The 15,633-nt window shown below is 58.4% G+C and overlaps 1 protein-coding gene across 1 annotated transcript; it reads right to left on the bottom strand.

The window, feature by feature from the left end:
- Window positions 1–3,241: 3,241 nt before the first annotated feature.
- THEG (theg spermatid protein) lies at window positions 3,242–14,912 on the bottom strand. The gene is made up of 8 exons (XM_044255472.1): window positions 14,620–14,912; window positions 13,488–13,601; window positions 13,164–13,235; window positions 12,609–12,670; window positions 11,666–11,735; window positions 10,023–10,140; window positions 7,020–7,179; window positions 3,242–3,813 (listed from the first exon to the last, which is right to left on the bottom strand). The coding sequence occupies exons 1-8, from the start codon at window positions 14,910–14,912 to the stop codon at window positions 3,575–3,577; spliced, it is 1,128 nt and encodes a 375-aa protein (XP_044111407.1). The 3' UTR covers window positions 3,242–3,574.
- Between the last annotated feature and the right edge of the window lie 721 nt (window positions 14,913–15,633).

The following is a 15,633-nucleotide window of genomic DNA, read 5'->3' as shown; positions in this document are numbered from 1 at the left end:
CGTAGTAGGTGCGCGGAGCTGGCGGTGCGGGGCGCGCGGAGCGGGCGCGCGGACGGGGCTGCCCGGGGGCGCGGGTCGAGGCGGCGGCTGCGGCGGGCGCGGGCCCCGGACGGCCACACCTGCGCGGGGAGCCCCGGCTTGGGGACGCAGGACCGCCGGGCGCAAGTGCTGGAGCCGGGGTGGCAGGCGGGGAGCTTCTGGAACTTTCCGCACTTCTGCCCCCGCGAGGACCCGTCTCGTGGGCGGCTGGCGGAAATGCGCCTGAGGACGGGCTTGGAGGGGTGGCCGCCCGGGGCTCGGGGCAGGTCCCGAGGCGGGCAGCGTCGGAACCCGGGCCATCTGGCTCGGAAGTCCCTCGTCTCCAGTGTGTCGGCGAAAGTCGAACCGGTGCCGGGCGCTGGGGGGCACTTGGCACCTGACCGCGCTCAAGCCTCAGGGTCGCGGAACGCCGGGCGCTTCGCAGATTTCAGACTGCAAGGCCTTGAGCATCAGGGCCCAAGGTGTCCCGAGAGGGTCGCAAGGGTGGCAAAGAAAGCAAGAGAGGACGCAGGAGGCCAGTGGGGAGGCCGTGCGCCCGCAGAGAGGTCAACTGCTGACGAGGGTGGAGGGGGCCCCTGATGCAGCGGAGGGGGGCGGGCTGTGAGCCCAGGTCCCAAGGGTCTGGCTCGCACAAATGAGTGGATGGCGGGTCCTACCGAGACTGGGGAAGGGGGAGCTCTAGAGCCTGGTCCTTCTCCCCCACAACGCCCCGCGGTCGGCCGCGAGGCACTGAGATGTTGGGCCTGACGCAGGGTGCGAGCATTGTCCCAGCCCCTGAGAAGCCTCTGCTCGGGAGGGAGACCCGCGCTTGCAAGTTCTGCCCTTCGTGGTAACTCCCTGCTGCTTCTGCCGGAGCGTCCTCACTGATCACACAGCTGCGGGTCTCCGCTCATTCAGTCAATCAGCGAACAAAGCATCTGTCCCCTTCAGCCCTCCCCGAGGTGCTAGGTTGCTGGGGTCCAGCGGGGCAGGAAGATGACCAAAAGATACAATGAGAGCGTCGAAACACGTGGCAGAAACTCGGGAAAAGAGTTTGACTCAGCCTGGGCTGACCAGAGACGACTTCGTGGAGGGGGCTTTGACCAGACTCATCGGAGAGATGTGAAGGGGGAGGGCAGGTGCCCTGAGGAAGAGAAGGACCTTTTTAAGGCCTGAAAGTCTCTCTCCACAGACTGTTACAGGATAGAAATGAGACGTCGACCCAGTGAGAAAAGACGAGCTTCGTAGTGAGGGGCAGATGGACACCCTGTCCCTCCCAACAAGATGCCCTGAGAAGGACACTACACCACTTAATCTGGCCAGGAATGCACAGCCTGTATCTGTATTTGAGAAAACCGCAGACAGACCCCAAATCAGGAACAAAGAAGGACTGTATTCTTCAGAAATATTAATGCTGTTAAAAAACAGCCTTTCAGACAAGACAGCTCCCGGATCTAGCAGTGCAGAGGGAGAGGCTATAAGGAGCATTATGGGGTCAGCTGACAAAACTGGAATCCAGGGCTGCCTAGGGGCTCAGTTGGTTGAGCCTCTGCCTTCAGCTCAGGGTCCTGGGGTGGAGCCCCTCATCGGGCTCTTTGCTTGGTGGGGAGCCTGCTTCTCCCTCTCCCTCCGCCTGTCTCTCCCCCTGCTTGGGTGCTCTCTCTCTCTGGCAAATAAATAAATAACATCTTTAAAAAGTTAAATTTAAAAAACTGGGATTCAGATGTGGATTAGATAAATGTATTACATCCATGTCAAGTTTACTGAAATTGATGACTGGCCTGTGGTTCTGTAAAAGACTTACACTGATATATTTAGGGGTTGATACAGACTGGATGTGTCCCCCCAGAATTCGTGTATTGAAATCTCGTCCCCTGTATGACCATATTTGGCAGTGGGACCTTCAGGAGGTCATGAGGTGAAACCCACAGGAGTGGGACACGGACCTTGGAACAGAGACCGCAGGCAGCGCGTGCGCCCCTCTGCCCACGAGCCGGCCGTGGAAAGACAGCCAAGTTCTCGCCAGACACCCAAGTGTGCAAGCACTTTGATCTGGGGCTTCCCAGCCTCTGGAACCATGAAAAATGCATTTCCTGTTGTTTATAAGCCACCTGGCCCGGGGCACTTTCCACAGTGCATCCTAAAGAAAAGTGTAATCTCTATGTACAGAACACACGTGTGGAGGGGCGCCTGGGTGGCTCAGTGGGTTGAACCGCTGCCTTGGGCTCAGGTCATGATCTCAGGGTCCTGGAATCGAGTCCCGCATCGGGCTCTCTGCTCAGCGGGGAGCCTGTTTCCCTCTCTCTCTCTGCCTGCCTCTCCATCTACTTGTGATTTCTCTCTGTCAAATAAATAAATAAATAAATCTTTTTTAAAAAAAAAAAAAAAAAACACGTGTGGAAAGCGAAGGGTAAAGCCAATGGGACGAAATGTTCGGTCCGAATCTGGGAAAGGGCGTGTGAGGTTTCTTTCTCCTGTAAACCGGAATGGGCTTCAAAATAAAAAGTAAAAGAAAGAGGGGCGCCTGGGTGGCTCAGTCGGTTAAGCGGCTGCCTTCAGCTCAGGTCATGATCCCAGCGTCCTGGGATGGAGTCCCGCATCAGGCTCCTTGCTCGACGTGGAGCCTGCTTCTCCCTCTGCCTCTGCTGCCACTCTGCCTGCCTGTGCTCGCTCGCTCGCTCTCTCTGGCAAATAAATAAAATCTTTTAAAAAAAATAAATAAATAAAAAGTAAAAGAAGTAAAGCTAAGAACATAAAAAGCAGTGTCCTCAGCCGAGTCTTAAAGGAGGGGAGAGAGACCGGGAGGGCACCCCGGGCAGCAGAGACAGCCAAGGAAGGGGCCTGCGGGCCTGAGGGGTGTGGGCGCCTGGGCCCGTGCAGCCTCTCTTGGGTCTCATCTGCCCAAGTCTGATGGGGAGTGTGCGGCGCCCCGGGTCCGACAGGGGCCCCTGAGGGCCTGGGTTCTGGGCCACCCCGCCAGCGCAGCCTCCGACACCAGCGAGCCTGCCCGTGCTGGGGTTTTAAGACTTCCGAGCCCAGAACTGGGAGAGAATCGGGGTGAGGGGTCCTCTGCACCAGCAGCCATGGGAAGCGCGGATGACGTTCTTTCCCAACCTCTTTGAGCTTCAGTGTCCCCCTCCGTAAAGTGGGCGCGGCTACAGACCCCTCGCCGGCTCACTGTAAAGACCAAGAACTCATGCAATAGGCATCGGCTGGTTTTATTACAGAGGTCACTCAGTTTGAGGTGCAGAAGACACCCAGGATGTCGTTGGAGAAGCAAGTATGGGCACAGGAGACTCAGAAGGAAAGTTCTGGAGTCGAGGGAGGTGGAAGTCAGGCATCTGAGGGGTGGGAGAGGCCCGGAAACCGTGATATGGGAAATAACAGGCCTGTGCACACCACAGGTCGGATGCAAACATAATTATTATTTTCCTCCTCTTCCTCCACTTGGCCCTCCCACCTTCAGGCCAAAACACTCAGAGCCGACCACACACAGGGTTACGATGCACTTGGGTGTTTACTGGGAATGGGGTCTCAGAGGCCAGGCCTGGGTCGCTCACACTTTCTTGGTGACGCTCTTGGGGGTGGCAAGCTCATACAGGCGAGGGGATGCCCGAGCCGCCAGGCACGCCGGGGAAATGTAATAGGGGTCGTAGCCCTCGTTGAGGTCCTTGCGCACTTTGGGCTTGGCCAGGGAGATGATCCGGGGACTGGCCACTGCCTTCTTGGTGACATCCAGCACCTCCCAGCGCGGATCTCGGTCAGGAACACACTGGTTGGACTGGGCCTTGGGTGCTGGAGAGGGCAGGAGAGTGGGGGACCGCATCAGTCGCTGGGGCCTCAGACGTGTGGCTGCCCAGGCCTATGGAGGTCAAAGCTCCCAGGTCCAGTGGGGTGCCCACTGGCAGGAGGATGGAGACCCACACACGGTCCCCCACGCGCGGGAGCGTCCCTGGCTGTGGACAAGAGCGAGGCCCCCACATGTGGCCCTGGGGACGGACCCCCAGCCCACGACGCTCAGGGGAACCAGGGAACCAGACACAGGAGGCCACACGGGGTGTGAGTCCACACGTGTGACACGCCCAGACCAGGCTCCTCCAGGGACGGGAAGGGGGCTCGTGGGGGCGGGGCTGGGGAGGGGGAGACAGGAGTGATGGAGAACGGAGGTGGTGGGGTTTCTTTCCAGGGAGATGAAAGCTCTAAAACTGATTGTGGTGACAGGAGCCCAGCCCCGTGAGTGGAGGGAGAACCTCCACACTGTCACGTACCGTACACCTTAAAGGGGTGAATTGTAAACAAAAGGCTCTTTCCAGTGGCCGCAGGTCCCAGACAGAGGGACACAGAGGGTTCAGTCCGTGGCCGAGGGCCTGATCCGCCCCTACCCCTCCTCCCCTCCCTGTTCAAAAGCTACAGCGGGGAGGGGGCGAGCGGACGGGTGTGGGAGGCATGTCCTTTCCTGGGCTGGGACTACAGGGCAGCTCCCAGGCCGGGGCCCCTCCAGGACTCGGTGCCCACTTCTTGGTTGAGGCTGTCCTGGCTCCTCTGGGCCTAGCTTTCTGTACTGGGTGGCATGTCTCCCCCCAGCCACGTGGGATGAGAGTACCTGATATGGGCTGGAGTTTTATTTGATTCAATTTTAATGAAATTGATTAACTCGTTCAGATCTACCGATTGATTGGTTTTAATGTCATTGAAATAGCCACACAGGCCCAGTGGCTACTGTTGGGGACTGACCGCTCTCGGGAACAGAGGCCTGTGGCTCAGCCAGGCTCCCTCTTCTCACTGCTGGCCCCCCCAGGCCACTTATGCTGGTCTGCCCCTCCTCTGCTACCCCCACCACCTCCTGGCAGCACGTGGCCTGTCTGGGGACTAGAAGACGGTTAGACAGCAGTGGTCACTGCCTTGGCCTTCAGGCTCTGGGAGCTTCAGGACCCTGGGGATGGAGGGAAGCTACAGTCTTCTTTCCAAGCCCCCTTTGTCCAGAGCTTCTGTGCAGACAGAAAAGGCTGCTCCCTTCTCAGCAGGTAAGCCCTCAGTGGAGAGACCCCAGAGTAAGGGAAACAGGGTCCCTCTCACCAGGCAGGCACCCACCCACACAGGGCCTGGGGAAGGAAGCCATCAGGGATGGACAGAGATGTGAGGTGACATGCCCAAAGAGAAGGGGCCAAGCGGGAGGGTGGCCCCTTGGGGCAGGAGGACCACGCCCTGACTCCCGACTTCTTTGACTTGCTCGAGAATTCAGCAGCACTCCCACCATCGTGACATCTGGCTTTAACCCTCTGCCAAGGACAGGACGCCTGTGGGCACAGTCCAGTAAGCACCCGACTCTCGGTTTCAGCTTGGGCCGTGCTCTCAGGGTCCTGAGACGGAGCCCGGTGTCGGGCTCCATGCTCAGAGTGGAGTCTGTCTGTCTGCGATGCTCTCTTTCTCAACTAGATTAATTAAAAAAAAAAAAAAAAAAAAACCACTGTGCCAATAAGGACTTAACAGCGGGGTGGAGACAGTCCCCCACCCCCAGCACACTGTGGATACAGATACACGCCGAGCGGCGAGCACCGTGGACCCTTCCCACGCCTGCACAGCCTCCCGTGGCCTGTCCCTCCTGAAAGCGGTGGTCACGGCCACGGGGCACAAGCCTGCTGTGTGAGGGAGACCACCTCACAGCGCCCTGACAAGCACGGTCTACGCATGTCTAGGTACGTGTACATCTGGGGCACGAGGCACGCGTGCATGTGTGTCCGATGTGTGAGTGTGAGAGGGACACAACGGCCCGATGCAGACGCACACGTGTGCTCCGTGCTTCCTTCCACTCGGCGCTTCGTCGGGGAAGGTTAGGGAGACAGGTAAGTGAGCAAACCAACCAAGGGTCCCATAAGCACAGTTTGAAGAAGACACCGGGAAGAGGCTATTTTGCCTGACGAAGGGCCTCCGACACTTGGGGCCGGGCACATCACACACACACACACACACACACGAGAAGCAGACCCAGAAATGCATCCCCGTAGGGCATGTTAGCAGGGGCAGGTGCTTTGAGGAAGGAACAGGAACAGTAATGGGGCTCACAGGTGCCCGGAGGTGGGCAAACCCTGCGGAGTGAAAAAGGGCACGGAGGGGCCTCACCAAGGGGGCAGAGGACGGAGCTGGTGTCTGGGGAGTGCATTCCAGGCCATGGGAAGGGCTGGTGGGGAGGCCCAAGCAGAAGGGAGGCAGGTCAAGGTGGCCAGGGCACAAACCACCTGGTCCCATGGGCCAGGTGAGAGAGGAAGGAGCCCGGGGGAGAGGGTCATGAGCAGAGGACGGGGAATCTGGGATGTGCCCAGCAGGACGCCTCTGATGGCTCCACGCGGACAGGTGAAGGTGGTGCCGGGATCAGGGCAGAGGTCACAGCTCTGGTCCAGGGAGAGATGATGGGCCCCAGGGGACTGCGGGGGGGGGGGACAGCGGCAGGTGCACTCCAAAGGTACAGGCCACAGGGGTCCCTCATACGTGGAGGGCGCAACAGAAATGCCGGACTGGGGAGCGTCGGGAAGGGTGAGTACGGGCACACAGACCCAGGGCCCCAGGACTTGGCGGATCTGTGTACACAAGGTGTGTGCCTGCCCAGAAGGGAGCACACCCAGCTGCGTGGTCACTGGGCCAGACCCCCCTTCCCAAGCCCTTCGCTGCTGCCCAAGCCTCTACCGTCGGTGCGTCACTTTCATCACGGTCGTTTTAAAGGAAGGGGAAGCAGGTCAATGCCGCGTTCAGGCTGCCCTCTTAGGTCCCTCAGGACCTCTCGGTTCGGCCCCCGGGGCTGCAGCCTGGCCCCCACCCCACCTTGCTCTCCAGCACTCACGTGCCCTAGCCAGGAGATGCACTCCCACCACTCCCGTCGGCTCTGCTCGCCAGGAACGGCCCCCTTGGCTCCAGGTCATTCGGCTGTATCCCAGCCTGTGACCCGTGGCCAGTGGGGAAGGACACAAGAGCCTACTGAGGACCCACACCCCAAAGGAAGTACTTACTGGCTAAGTGAAGGAGGCGATTGTAATCTGACACGTGTGGCTTGGGTTTGGGCATGGGGTCCCACTCTTCCAACAGGGTGGCTGGGGACCTGGGCTCTGCCAGCCGTAGGATCCTCGGGCTGGGGATGGCCATCTGGGCTGCCCTGGAGACCTGGGACACCTGGAAACAATTACAGGGAAAGAGTACTACTGTCCATGATTCCTCATAGGCGCCTGGATCAGAAAGACCCCATAAGCAACAGTAAGAGACACAGGACTCACTGCAAAGAAGTTAGTTTGCTATGGGTCCAGCAAAGGATTAATAGCTATCATATATAAAGAGTTCTTCTAAATCAATAGCCCAAAAACCATAGGAAAGTAAACCTAAAGGATCAATAATCCTCTGTTGACCAGGGAAATATATATTCAAATGACAAAATATCACTCCATGCCAACAAATCTGGCAAAAATGGAAAAGTTTGAAAAAATGATCAAGCCCTGGCAAGAACATGGGAAGAGAGACAACCCTCCTGCATGACAGGTAGGAGAGTAAATTAGTGCAAACACGCTGGAAAGCGCTTGTCCTCAAGCTGGATAGGTGGACACTTGAAAACCACCATATAGAGAAGCCCCCGGCCCTGAAGCAGAAGGAAATGACAGCAGTGACAGTCACTGTCACTTGACTATCATGGCAAAGGCTTGGACACAGCCAGGCCGTCTGTCCGGCAGGGACTGGGGAGACCATTCCCAGCATATTCGTCTGGTGGGATGCAGTCCAGTCGGGAAAATACTGCTTCTCTAGGTATCACATGCTCGAGAACTCAGACACCGAGAGGAAAACAAGAGCATGGACATGCCACGTATGCGTAGTAAAGACACAAAATGCTATGATTATAGTTGGTAGCTCTAGATACTGATGAAGCTTAAAGTGACGGCAATGAGGCCAAGCTACTCAAGACGGGGAGGGGAGCTCTCATGACATCTCACTGAGCAACGTGACCCACGTGCTCCATGGATAACTGCTTCGGGTTTTCTGGAGAACGCAGGCACTGCCGAAATTGTCTGCTCTGATGCCTGTGCCAAAGGCAACACCTAGACAGAGCTCTGTCAGCGGCCTGCTGATCACCGTCTCCCCACCCCAGAAAAGTGCACCCAAGACCCACTCTTCCCTGGCTGCCCCCTCTGTACCCTGTGTCCTGTCCACCTTCTTTCCCTGACCCGCCCGCCCTCCATGTGTGCCAGCAGGCCTCCTGGAGACGAAGAGTCGCGTTCTGAACGTCTGGGACAGTGACGAGGGGAGGAGGAGCTGGCCATTCCCGAAGCTCCTGGAGAGGGAGGAGGGAGCCAGGCTAGATGCTGAAATGCTTTATTCCTTGAAGAGGAGGAGCCCGTCTGCATCCCCGTGGAGATGCTGGGGGAGGTCCAGGGCCATGACGGGTGCCGGGTCGTAAGAACTCTGCACAGCAGTTTTAGCGGGAGGCTTCTTGGAAGCAGGGCTTGGCTGAAATGCCCTCCAGGGGTCAGTCTGAAATTTGAGTCCCTTTCCTCTAAACATTGTCTCCCTAAAAACCACAGGGGTCCTCTTATCAAAGACATCCTGGTGTTTATGATGGCACGGTCCACTCAGCCCTGCGTTTCCTCCTTCCTTCTCTCTTCTCCTCCTTTCTCTCCCCACCACTGACGAGCTCAGCCTCGACCCCTGGGTTGGACGTGAGCCTGATCCGTCCCGCCTGAAGGGCTGGGCGGGCAGGTAAGCATTCACCCGTCCATGCTTTCGGCTAACACGGATGGCCGCTCTGTGCTTCGCACAGGGTAGGCTAAGCTCAAGAGTATTGCCACAGCAAGAAAGATGCGGTCCCCGTGCTCGGGCTGCTCCCAGTCTGGTGGGAGAATCGACTGTCCATCCAGAAACTGTGCTGGGGCTGGGAAAGGGCAAAGGAGCATGCAGGGTTTGGGAGGCTGCAGATGGGACCCGCACCAGCCTGGCTGGGAGTGGGAGGGTCGGGCAAGGGAAGGAGGGTTCTCGAGTGCAAAGGGGCTAGACAGAGAGGGGAGAGGCATTCCAGGGAGCGGGCCCTGCGTGGGCAAAGCCCTGGAGGCTCATCGAGGGTCCCACGTGTACCAGCAAAGCAGGTGGGTGAAGGAGGAGAGGTCAGAAAGAGTCTTCAGTTCTTGCCTTGCGAATCTGGACTTTCCCAGGGACTGGGAACCACGGAAGGTTTTCGTGCACAGAAGGGAGGAGGCAAAGGGGCTTGAACTGGCAAAGGCAAGGCAGACAGCCCGGAAAACAGCAGATGCCTCTCCAGTAAGAGGTGGGACAAGCGGAGGACAGCGCCCTCCTTTGGATCCCGATTCAACTAAACTGGCCATAAAAGGCTTTTGGAGGGACAACTGGGAAAAGTGAGCACAGGCTGGGTATTTGGGTATTAAAGTGTTCATGTCACAGGCTTTAGTGTGGTTGTTGATATTATGGATGTCAGTTAAAAATGCGTCCTGAAGTGGTTAGAAGTGGTGTGATGTCTGGATTGACTTTTAAAAACTTTTGAAGTGGGGGTTCTGGGAAACAGCCGTGTGAAAAACCCCGTCAACGTATTTAGTGCAGGTTAAAACCACAACGAGATGCCGGCTTCGCAGCAGCCTTATTTGTAAGATCCAAAACCTGGAAACAACTCCAGCGTCCTTCAGGGGCTGAGTGATCCCCCCGTGACCCAGCAGTGCCCCAAAGGCATGGTTGTTGAGATGCTCAAGAATCTGACCCTTCTCACGGCACTCAGGAAACGGGAACACGTGGGAAGGGGGACCGGACACGGTTGCCCCAAGCCTGGGCGGGGAGCTCTGAAATGGGCAGGGAAGGGGGCTTCTCTGAGCGGCTTCAAGGCGGTGTGGAGAGGAAATCCAGCTCCATCCCCAGCAGACAGACCCCCTGACTCCTGCTCACTCGAAGAGCTGCAATGCGTCCACAGCCCCGGAGCCTGTGCCCTCCGAAGCCACCCTCAGGGGAGCAGAGGCCGGCAAGGCACCTACCTCAGACATGTTTATGCTCCAAATGTTATTCCGGATCCTCGGGGCGGCCAGTTCCCTCAGGCGACTGGAAGCGTGGTGCTCCAGGGAGGACCGGGGAACGGGCCAGATCGGGGTGATCCTAGGGGACAGCCACAGTTGACATGGCAGCTCAGCCGGGGTGCGGCTGTCTCCTGCCTATGTCGTGTTCTCTCAGCCCATCTCGGAGTCCAGGCATAAGAGACAGCCGGGACGGTGGAGTGTTCTGAAAACACCTCCAGGAAGGGATTCAGGTAAGAGTCCCTGAAAGAGAACCCCTCGAGGACAGAGCTACCCTCTCCCAAGGTTGTCCGAGCTCAGGGTGCAAAGGCTATCTTCCTGTTCGGTGCTTCCCTGTCCCCCTCTGTGGGGACAGTGGCTCCCAGGGCCTCTCGTCCACACCCCTTTGGGACCGGGGTGAGGATTGGACGTAAGGGTTAAGAGGGTGCGTGCCCGCGTCTCCTGAAAGCAGATGTCATGTCTCCCTCTGCCCATGAAAGAGAGGCACGTTTCACTGATCGGAGGTGGAAGCTTGTAAGTGCTTGTAAGTGCCGTCAGCCGAATGTCAGAGGTCCCGTGGCCACCCTCGCCTGCGCGTACTCTGGGGTGCGTGTTGGCACTGAAACGGCCTCAGCTGAATCTGACACATTCTTGGGTCTACAGACGTCAGTCTGACCGCAGTCCCTGGACCTACGGACGTCAGTCTGAACGTAGCTCCCAGACCTGTGGACATCGGTCTAATAGCAGTCCCCGGACCTGTGGACGTCAGTCTGACAGCGGTTCCTGGACATACGGACGCAAGTCTGAATGCAGTTGCTGGACCTGGGGACGTCAGTCTGACGGCTGTCCCCAGACCTACGAACGTCAGTCTGATGCCAGTCGCAGACCTACGGACATCAGTCTGACGGCAGCTCCCGGATCTGCGGATGTCAGTCTGACCGCAGTCCCTGGATGTACAGACGTTAAGTCTGAGTGCAGTTCCTGGACCTACGGACACAGCCCAACTGCAGTTTATGTCATCTTCAGATTGCACAATGACTCAAGAATGAAAGGAAAAGTTCCCGTCCCAAAGACAGGCAAGGAAAACAGTGTGAGGGACTCGTCAGCGTCTGAGTCAAGACATGATTCGAAACATTCAGACACAGTTTAGCTACTGTATCTGGCTATTATATTCCCATTTATGTGCATAAAAATGGGCAATTAAAATCTGTGTCTAAATAACTCTATGGATCGCTATTTACAAGCAGGAAAGTTCAAAGTGGTAAGAAGGTATTGTGTTGAAAGTTGTACATAAAACAAGGTCTTAGGATTGCTGGCTTTTTAGGGCCAACAAAATCCAGAATGGTGGTCAGTAACATCTACTGAGCACCTGCTAGGTGCGGCACTGTGCTAAGTTCCTTCTGAGTGTGATCTCCACCTCCACGCACCCCACAGGGGGAGCTGGAGCTCACAGGGCCAAGGGCCTGCCCACAGGCATCCGGTCGGGGAGTGGCCCAGCCCAGCTGGAGGTCAGCTCATCTACTCCCAGGGCCTGGACTCTGCCCAGGCCACCCTCTGTCAAGGGATGGCAGGTGAGGTTTTCTGCCAGCTCAGCCTCCAGAGTGCCTGCCCAGGACCCCTTCCTTTACCTGTTGTTGTTGTAATACTCCAAGTAGAACCTTTTAGGTCGAGCCAATTCCTCCACTCGACGGGACACCTCTACACGAAACAGGAAACAGCCCCGGCTGAAAAACCTGCCCACCAAAGGGGTTTCCTTCTGCCTTGATTCAGGGCTCCACTAACTAGAGTGTGAGGCACTGATGGCCTAGAGTGCTGAGCACCTATTACCTTACAGAGGAGTGACTTTCGCTATCCCCACTCTGGGGACAGTGGTCTCAGGGGGCCGAAGTCCCTTACTCAGGGCGCACAGGGCAGGAGTGGCCGGGCTGGAATGGGATCTCAGGCCCATCAGATCCTCAAGAGAACTCAGTGTGGCTCCAAGAACCCACTGGTTGGGAAAGCAGATTTTGGCCTGCAGTTAGTACACGCCTAGGGTTTACAGGGGCTTAGAGTCCACTCTGAGGAAGGTCTAAAACCCCCACAAGAAAACCTGCCCTATTACTTCTCTCCAGGAAGAGATTTCTTGAAATGTTTTATTTGAAGGAATTCACTGCTCTCAAAAAGTGTAGAAACCATTGCAGAAGGGAAGGCAAAGAGTCATTTAATCAATAATCAATAATAACATACTAACCCCCATCTTGGCTGTAGTGCTGATTGGGATTTCCCCAGCAGAGTGTGTCCCACAACCCTCACCCCAGGACAAGCATCTGGCATTTCTGGCTCCTCAGGAGACAGAGACCAGAGGTAAGATATCTGGGAGAAGGGGGTGGAGGGAGCAGCAATGGGGAATCCTAGTGAGGCTAGGGCTGGGGGAGACCCCAGCTTGATCTCCTAGGTTGGATCAGGGGCACCAATCGGAGTGGAACGGGGGTCACCCAGCACCAGAGCTGGGACGAGGGCCACCCCCCGCCCACCCCGGAGCTAGGCAACCCCTTGACGGAGAAGTGGGGCTGGTGGGTGGGCGCCACCTACCCGGCACTGTGATGGTGAGGGTGGTGTCTTCGAGAAACCTCTCCGTCCAGTACACAGAAGGCCTGGAACACACCAAGCAGTGGCTCAGGGTCCAGGCAGCTGGGGCACAGGCTTCCTGTGCCCTGCTCTGAAACAGAGCTCAGGGCACCTTACAAACACAGACATACTCAGGAGGGAGACAGTGAGGCAGGGGCAGGGCAGCTGAGGGAGGAGGAAGGAGAGACGTGGAGAGAACGTGGAGAGGGTGGGTCAGAGGGGCATGTGAGGAAACGCAGACGATTTTGAGCAGGGCTGAGGTTCAGAGACGGGGAAGCTGGGGGAAAAGGCACAGCTAAGAGCAGGACCCAAGGTCCTAGCACGGGAGCAGACCCACTTCTCAGCTGGGTGGGCCGACGGCCAGAGCACCAGGGAGGAGCTGGGAAAGCGCCTCAAGGCCAGGAGGTCCCTTGTCAGAGGGCAGCCCTTTCTCCCAGTCGTTGGCCCTGGCGAGGAGGAGGGATGCCCTGGGGTGTGTCCCCACCGTGGCAGGAGATGGAGGGGCCCCCTGGGACTTACCAGTAGACACAGAACTGCAAGTTCCTCTTGCACGGGGACACCCAGGCATAGCCCTTACAGCAGCACCCCATCCTGCGATGAGACAGGCCCGAGCCCCTGACTTGGCTCAAAGGCCTCACTGTCCCAGAAGCCACCCCAGGCCCGCCTCTGGAACCCTGACTTCTCACCTCCCTCTGTAGCTGTCCCCAGCTCACAGTTTGGGTGACAGATGGGACCAGGGAGCCGAGCAGTAGGGGGGTGGGGGACACGGACAGATGCCCAGGGGCCGCCCTCCTCCCCAGGGGCCCCACCCCAGCCTCCGGCGACGCCTCCCACAGGCCTCACCTGTCTTTCAAGACTTGCCAGTTGGTCTTGGGCTTTGCCAGCTCCAAGAGCCTCCTCCTCTTCCTGCCTCCGACGGAGGAGATGCTGGGGAACCTCTGGGAGGTGGACAGCCGGCTTTGGGAGAGGTGAGTGGGTCAGGGCCCTGCCCAGTGAAAAGGGGCCTCTCGGGGGCGCCGTCTGGCATGGCGGGCCCCTGAGTGGAAGTCCCAGCTCCGAAGCAGATGGTCACCACTGTGTGGCCTCTGCAAAGACGGGGAGACCTGCTCCCCACACACCAGCTACCGCAGATGGCTAAAGCAGACTCAATCTCACGAGCAGGTGTTAAGTGCCAACTGTGTGCCAGAGCCTGGGGTAGAGACACCTGCCGGCTCCCTCGAAGGTTCCCTCCGCCGCCACTGCCCAGGCCCCTCTCGCTGGCCAGTGCTTTTTCCCCCACAGCGGAGGGTGCTGGCCACCACCCGCCACACTGATCATGCGTGTGTGTGTGCACGCGCGCGTGTGTGTGAGACACAGGCTCTGGGGGCGGGAGTTCCTCTGCAGTGTGGGGGGAGGGGCCGAGGGGGAAAGGCTCTTCTGCCCAAACTGACCAAGTGAACCCCGAGGGTGGACCCAGTGTGGGGTGGGCAGGACAGACACGGTTCCAGCGGAGGAACCCAGGTCAGGGGCCCGCAGGGGAGTGAGAGCACCTGCTTCCCCAGGACTCCCCGGTTACCCCCAGGTCCATCAACCATCACCGGTTCCCTCCAGGCCCAGGGCCTGTCGGCCAGGCCGCCTCAGACACTTGGGGGAATCTGAGGGACTTAGGATGGTTTTGGCTTTGAGTTGGCAGTTTCTCCCCATTTCTCTTTCTCTCTGACTGAGGGCCTCCGGTCCTGACTTCCCGGCTCTGGCATCTGAACCCTGCCTGCCCAGCTCCCCAAATCAGTGCCTTTGGAAGGTTTCCAGTCCTGACCCCCACGCCCTGGACGGAGCTGTATTTGCCCACTTCTGCCTTAGGGTTAGGGTTAGGGCTAGCTCACACTCGGGGCACCCCAGTCCCTCACAAGGACACACGGGGCCACACACACCCCCGGGGCCCTGCTGGGACCGCTGCTCTCCCCCCACAGCCCCCGCCCCAGCTGGGCAGACCCACCTAATCTCAGAGACGCCCTCGTCCGTGTCCTTCTCCGGACCCCCGTCCAGCTGCCTGAGGACCACATCGTGCTTCAGGGGGCTGGGGACTTCTCCCCCAGTCGCCTCCTCCGGGAGAGCCTCCTCCTCCTGGTCTTCAAATCTCAGCTTCCCGGCGTCTGTGGCCCGTCGGCTCCCAGACACCGTGTCCTGGGCGCCTGTGCCCAGGACACCATTGTCCTGACCCCTGCGTGGGCCACCTTCGGCCTCCCAGCTGTGGTGGCGGTGAAGTGAACTTTGCCTCTGGTCCTCCATGCACTGGGCCCTCTGCCGCCCTACAGCCTTGCTCCCCAAACACCCAAGTGTGTCAGTGGTCACCCGGCGACAGGAGAATGGCCGCCCACATTCCAGCCGTCCACATTCCACTCCCAGCGTGGCCACACGTGCCATCACTCGGACAATACGGCAGGACCTCGCAGGGGCCGCTCACCCACCAGACCTGAGCCCCTAGCTCTGGCTTTTCCTGGCTAATCCAGGACCAACGCCCAATGCCATCCCACACTTGTTCTTAGTAAAACCCCGTTAGTGCCCAGGTCAGGGAGCCAGTGCTGGCAACCGGACATTCCCAGCATTGGGTTAGGAGTGAGACCTGAGGGGGAAACTGCAGGGGGCTTCTAGCAATGGCTTCCTTGCCCCCAAACGACCCATGAGGAAGAGGGCCCACCTCTTCTTCCTGGCTGGTCTGGGGACTGTCTGTGACGTCTAGAGCACAGGCAGCCTCCCTCTGACCATGAGACCACCTGGGGGCCTGAGGACAGTGAGCTGCAGGGTTTGGTGGTGTGGCTGAGCCCCCGAACTTGCCAGCTGGGGAGCCTGCTCTGTGTCTGGGCTCCGTGTCACTGGACAGTGGATTCTCTGAGCTCCGAGCTGTAGCTGGGCTTCCTGGGCCTCCCAGCCAAAAGCACCCAAACAGATGCACAGTCTTCCAGTTCCAGCCTTTCGAGAAACTACTTCACCGACAGCTGGTGTTCAAAAC

This window comes from Neovison vison, chromosome 6 (assembly GCF_020171115.1).
Source record: "Neovison vison isolate M4711 chromosome 6, ASM_NN_V1, whole genome shotgun sequence".
Taxonomy (NCBI): Eukaryota; Metazoa; Chordata; class Mammalia; order Carnivora; family Mustelidae; genus Neogale; species Neogale vison.
This window is presented reverse-complemented; position numbering and strand designations above follow the sequence as displayed.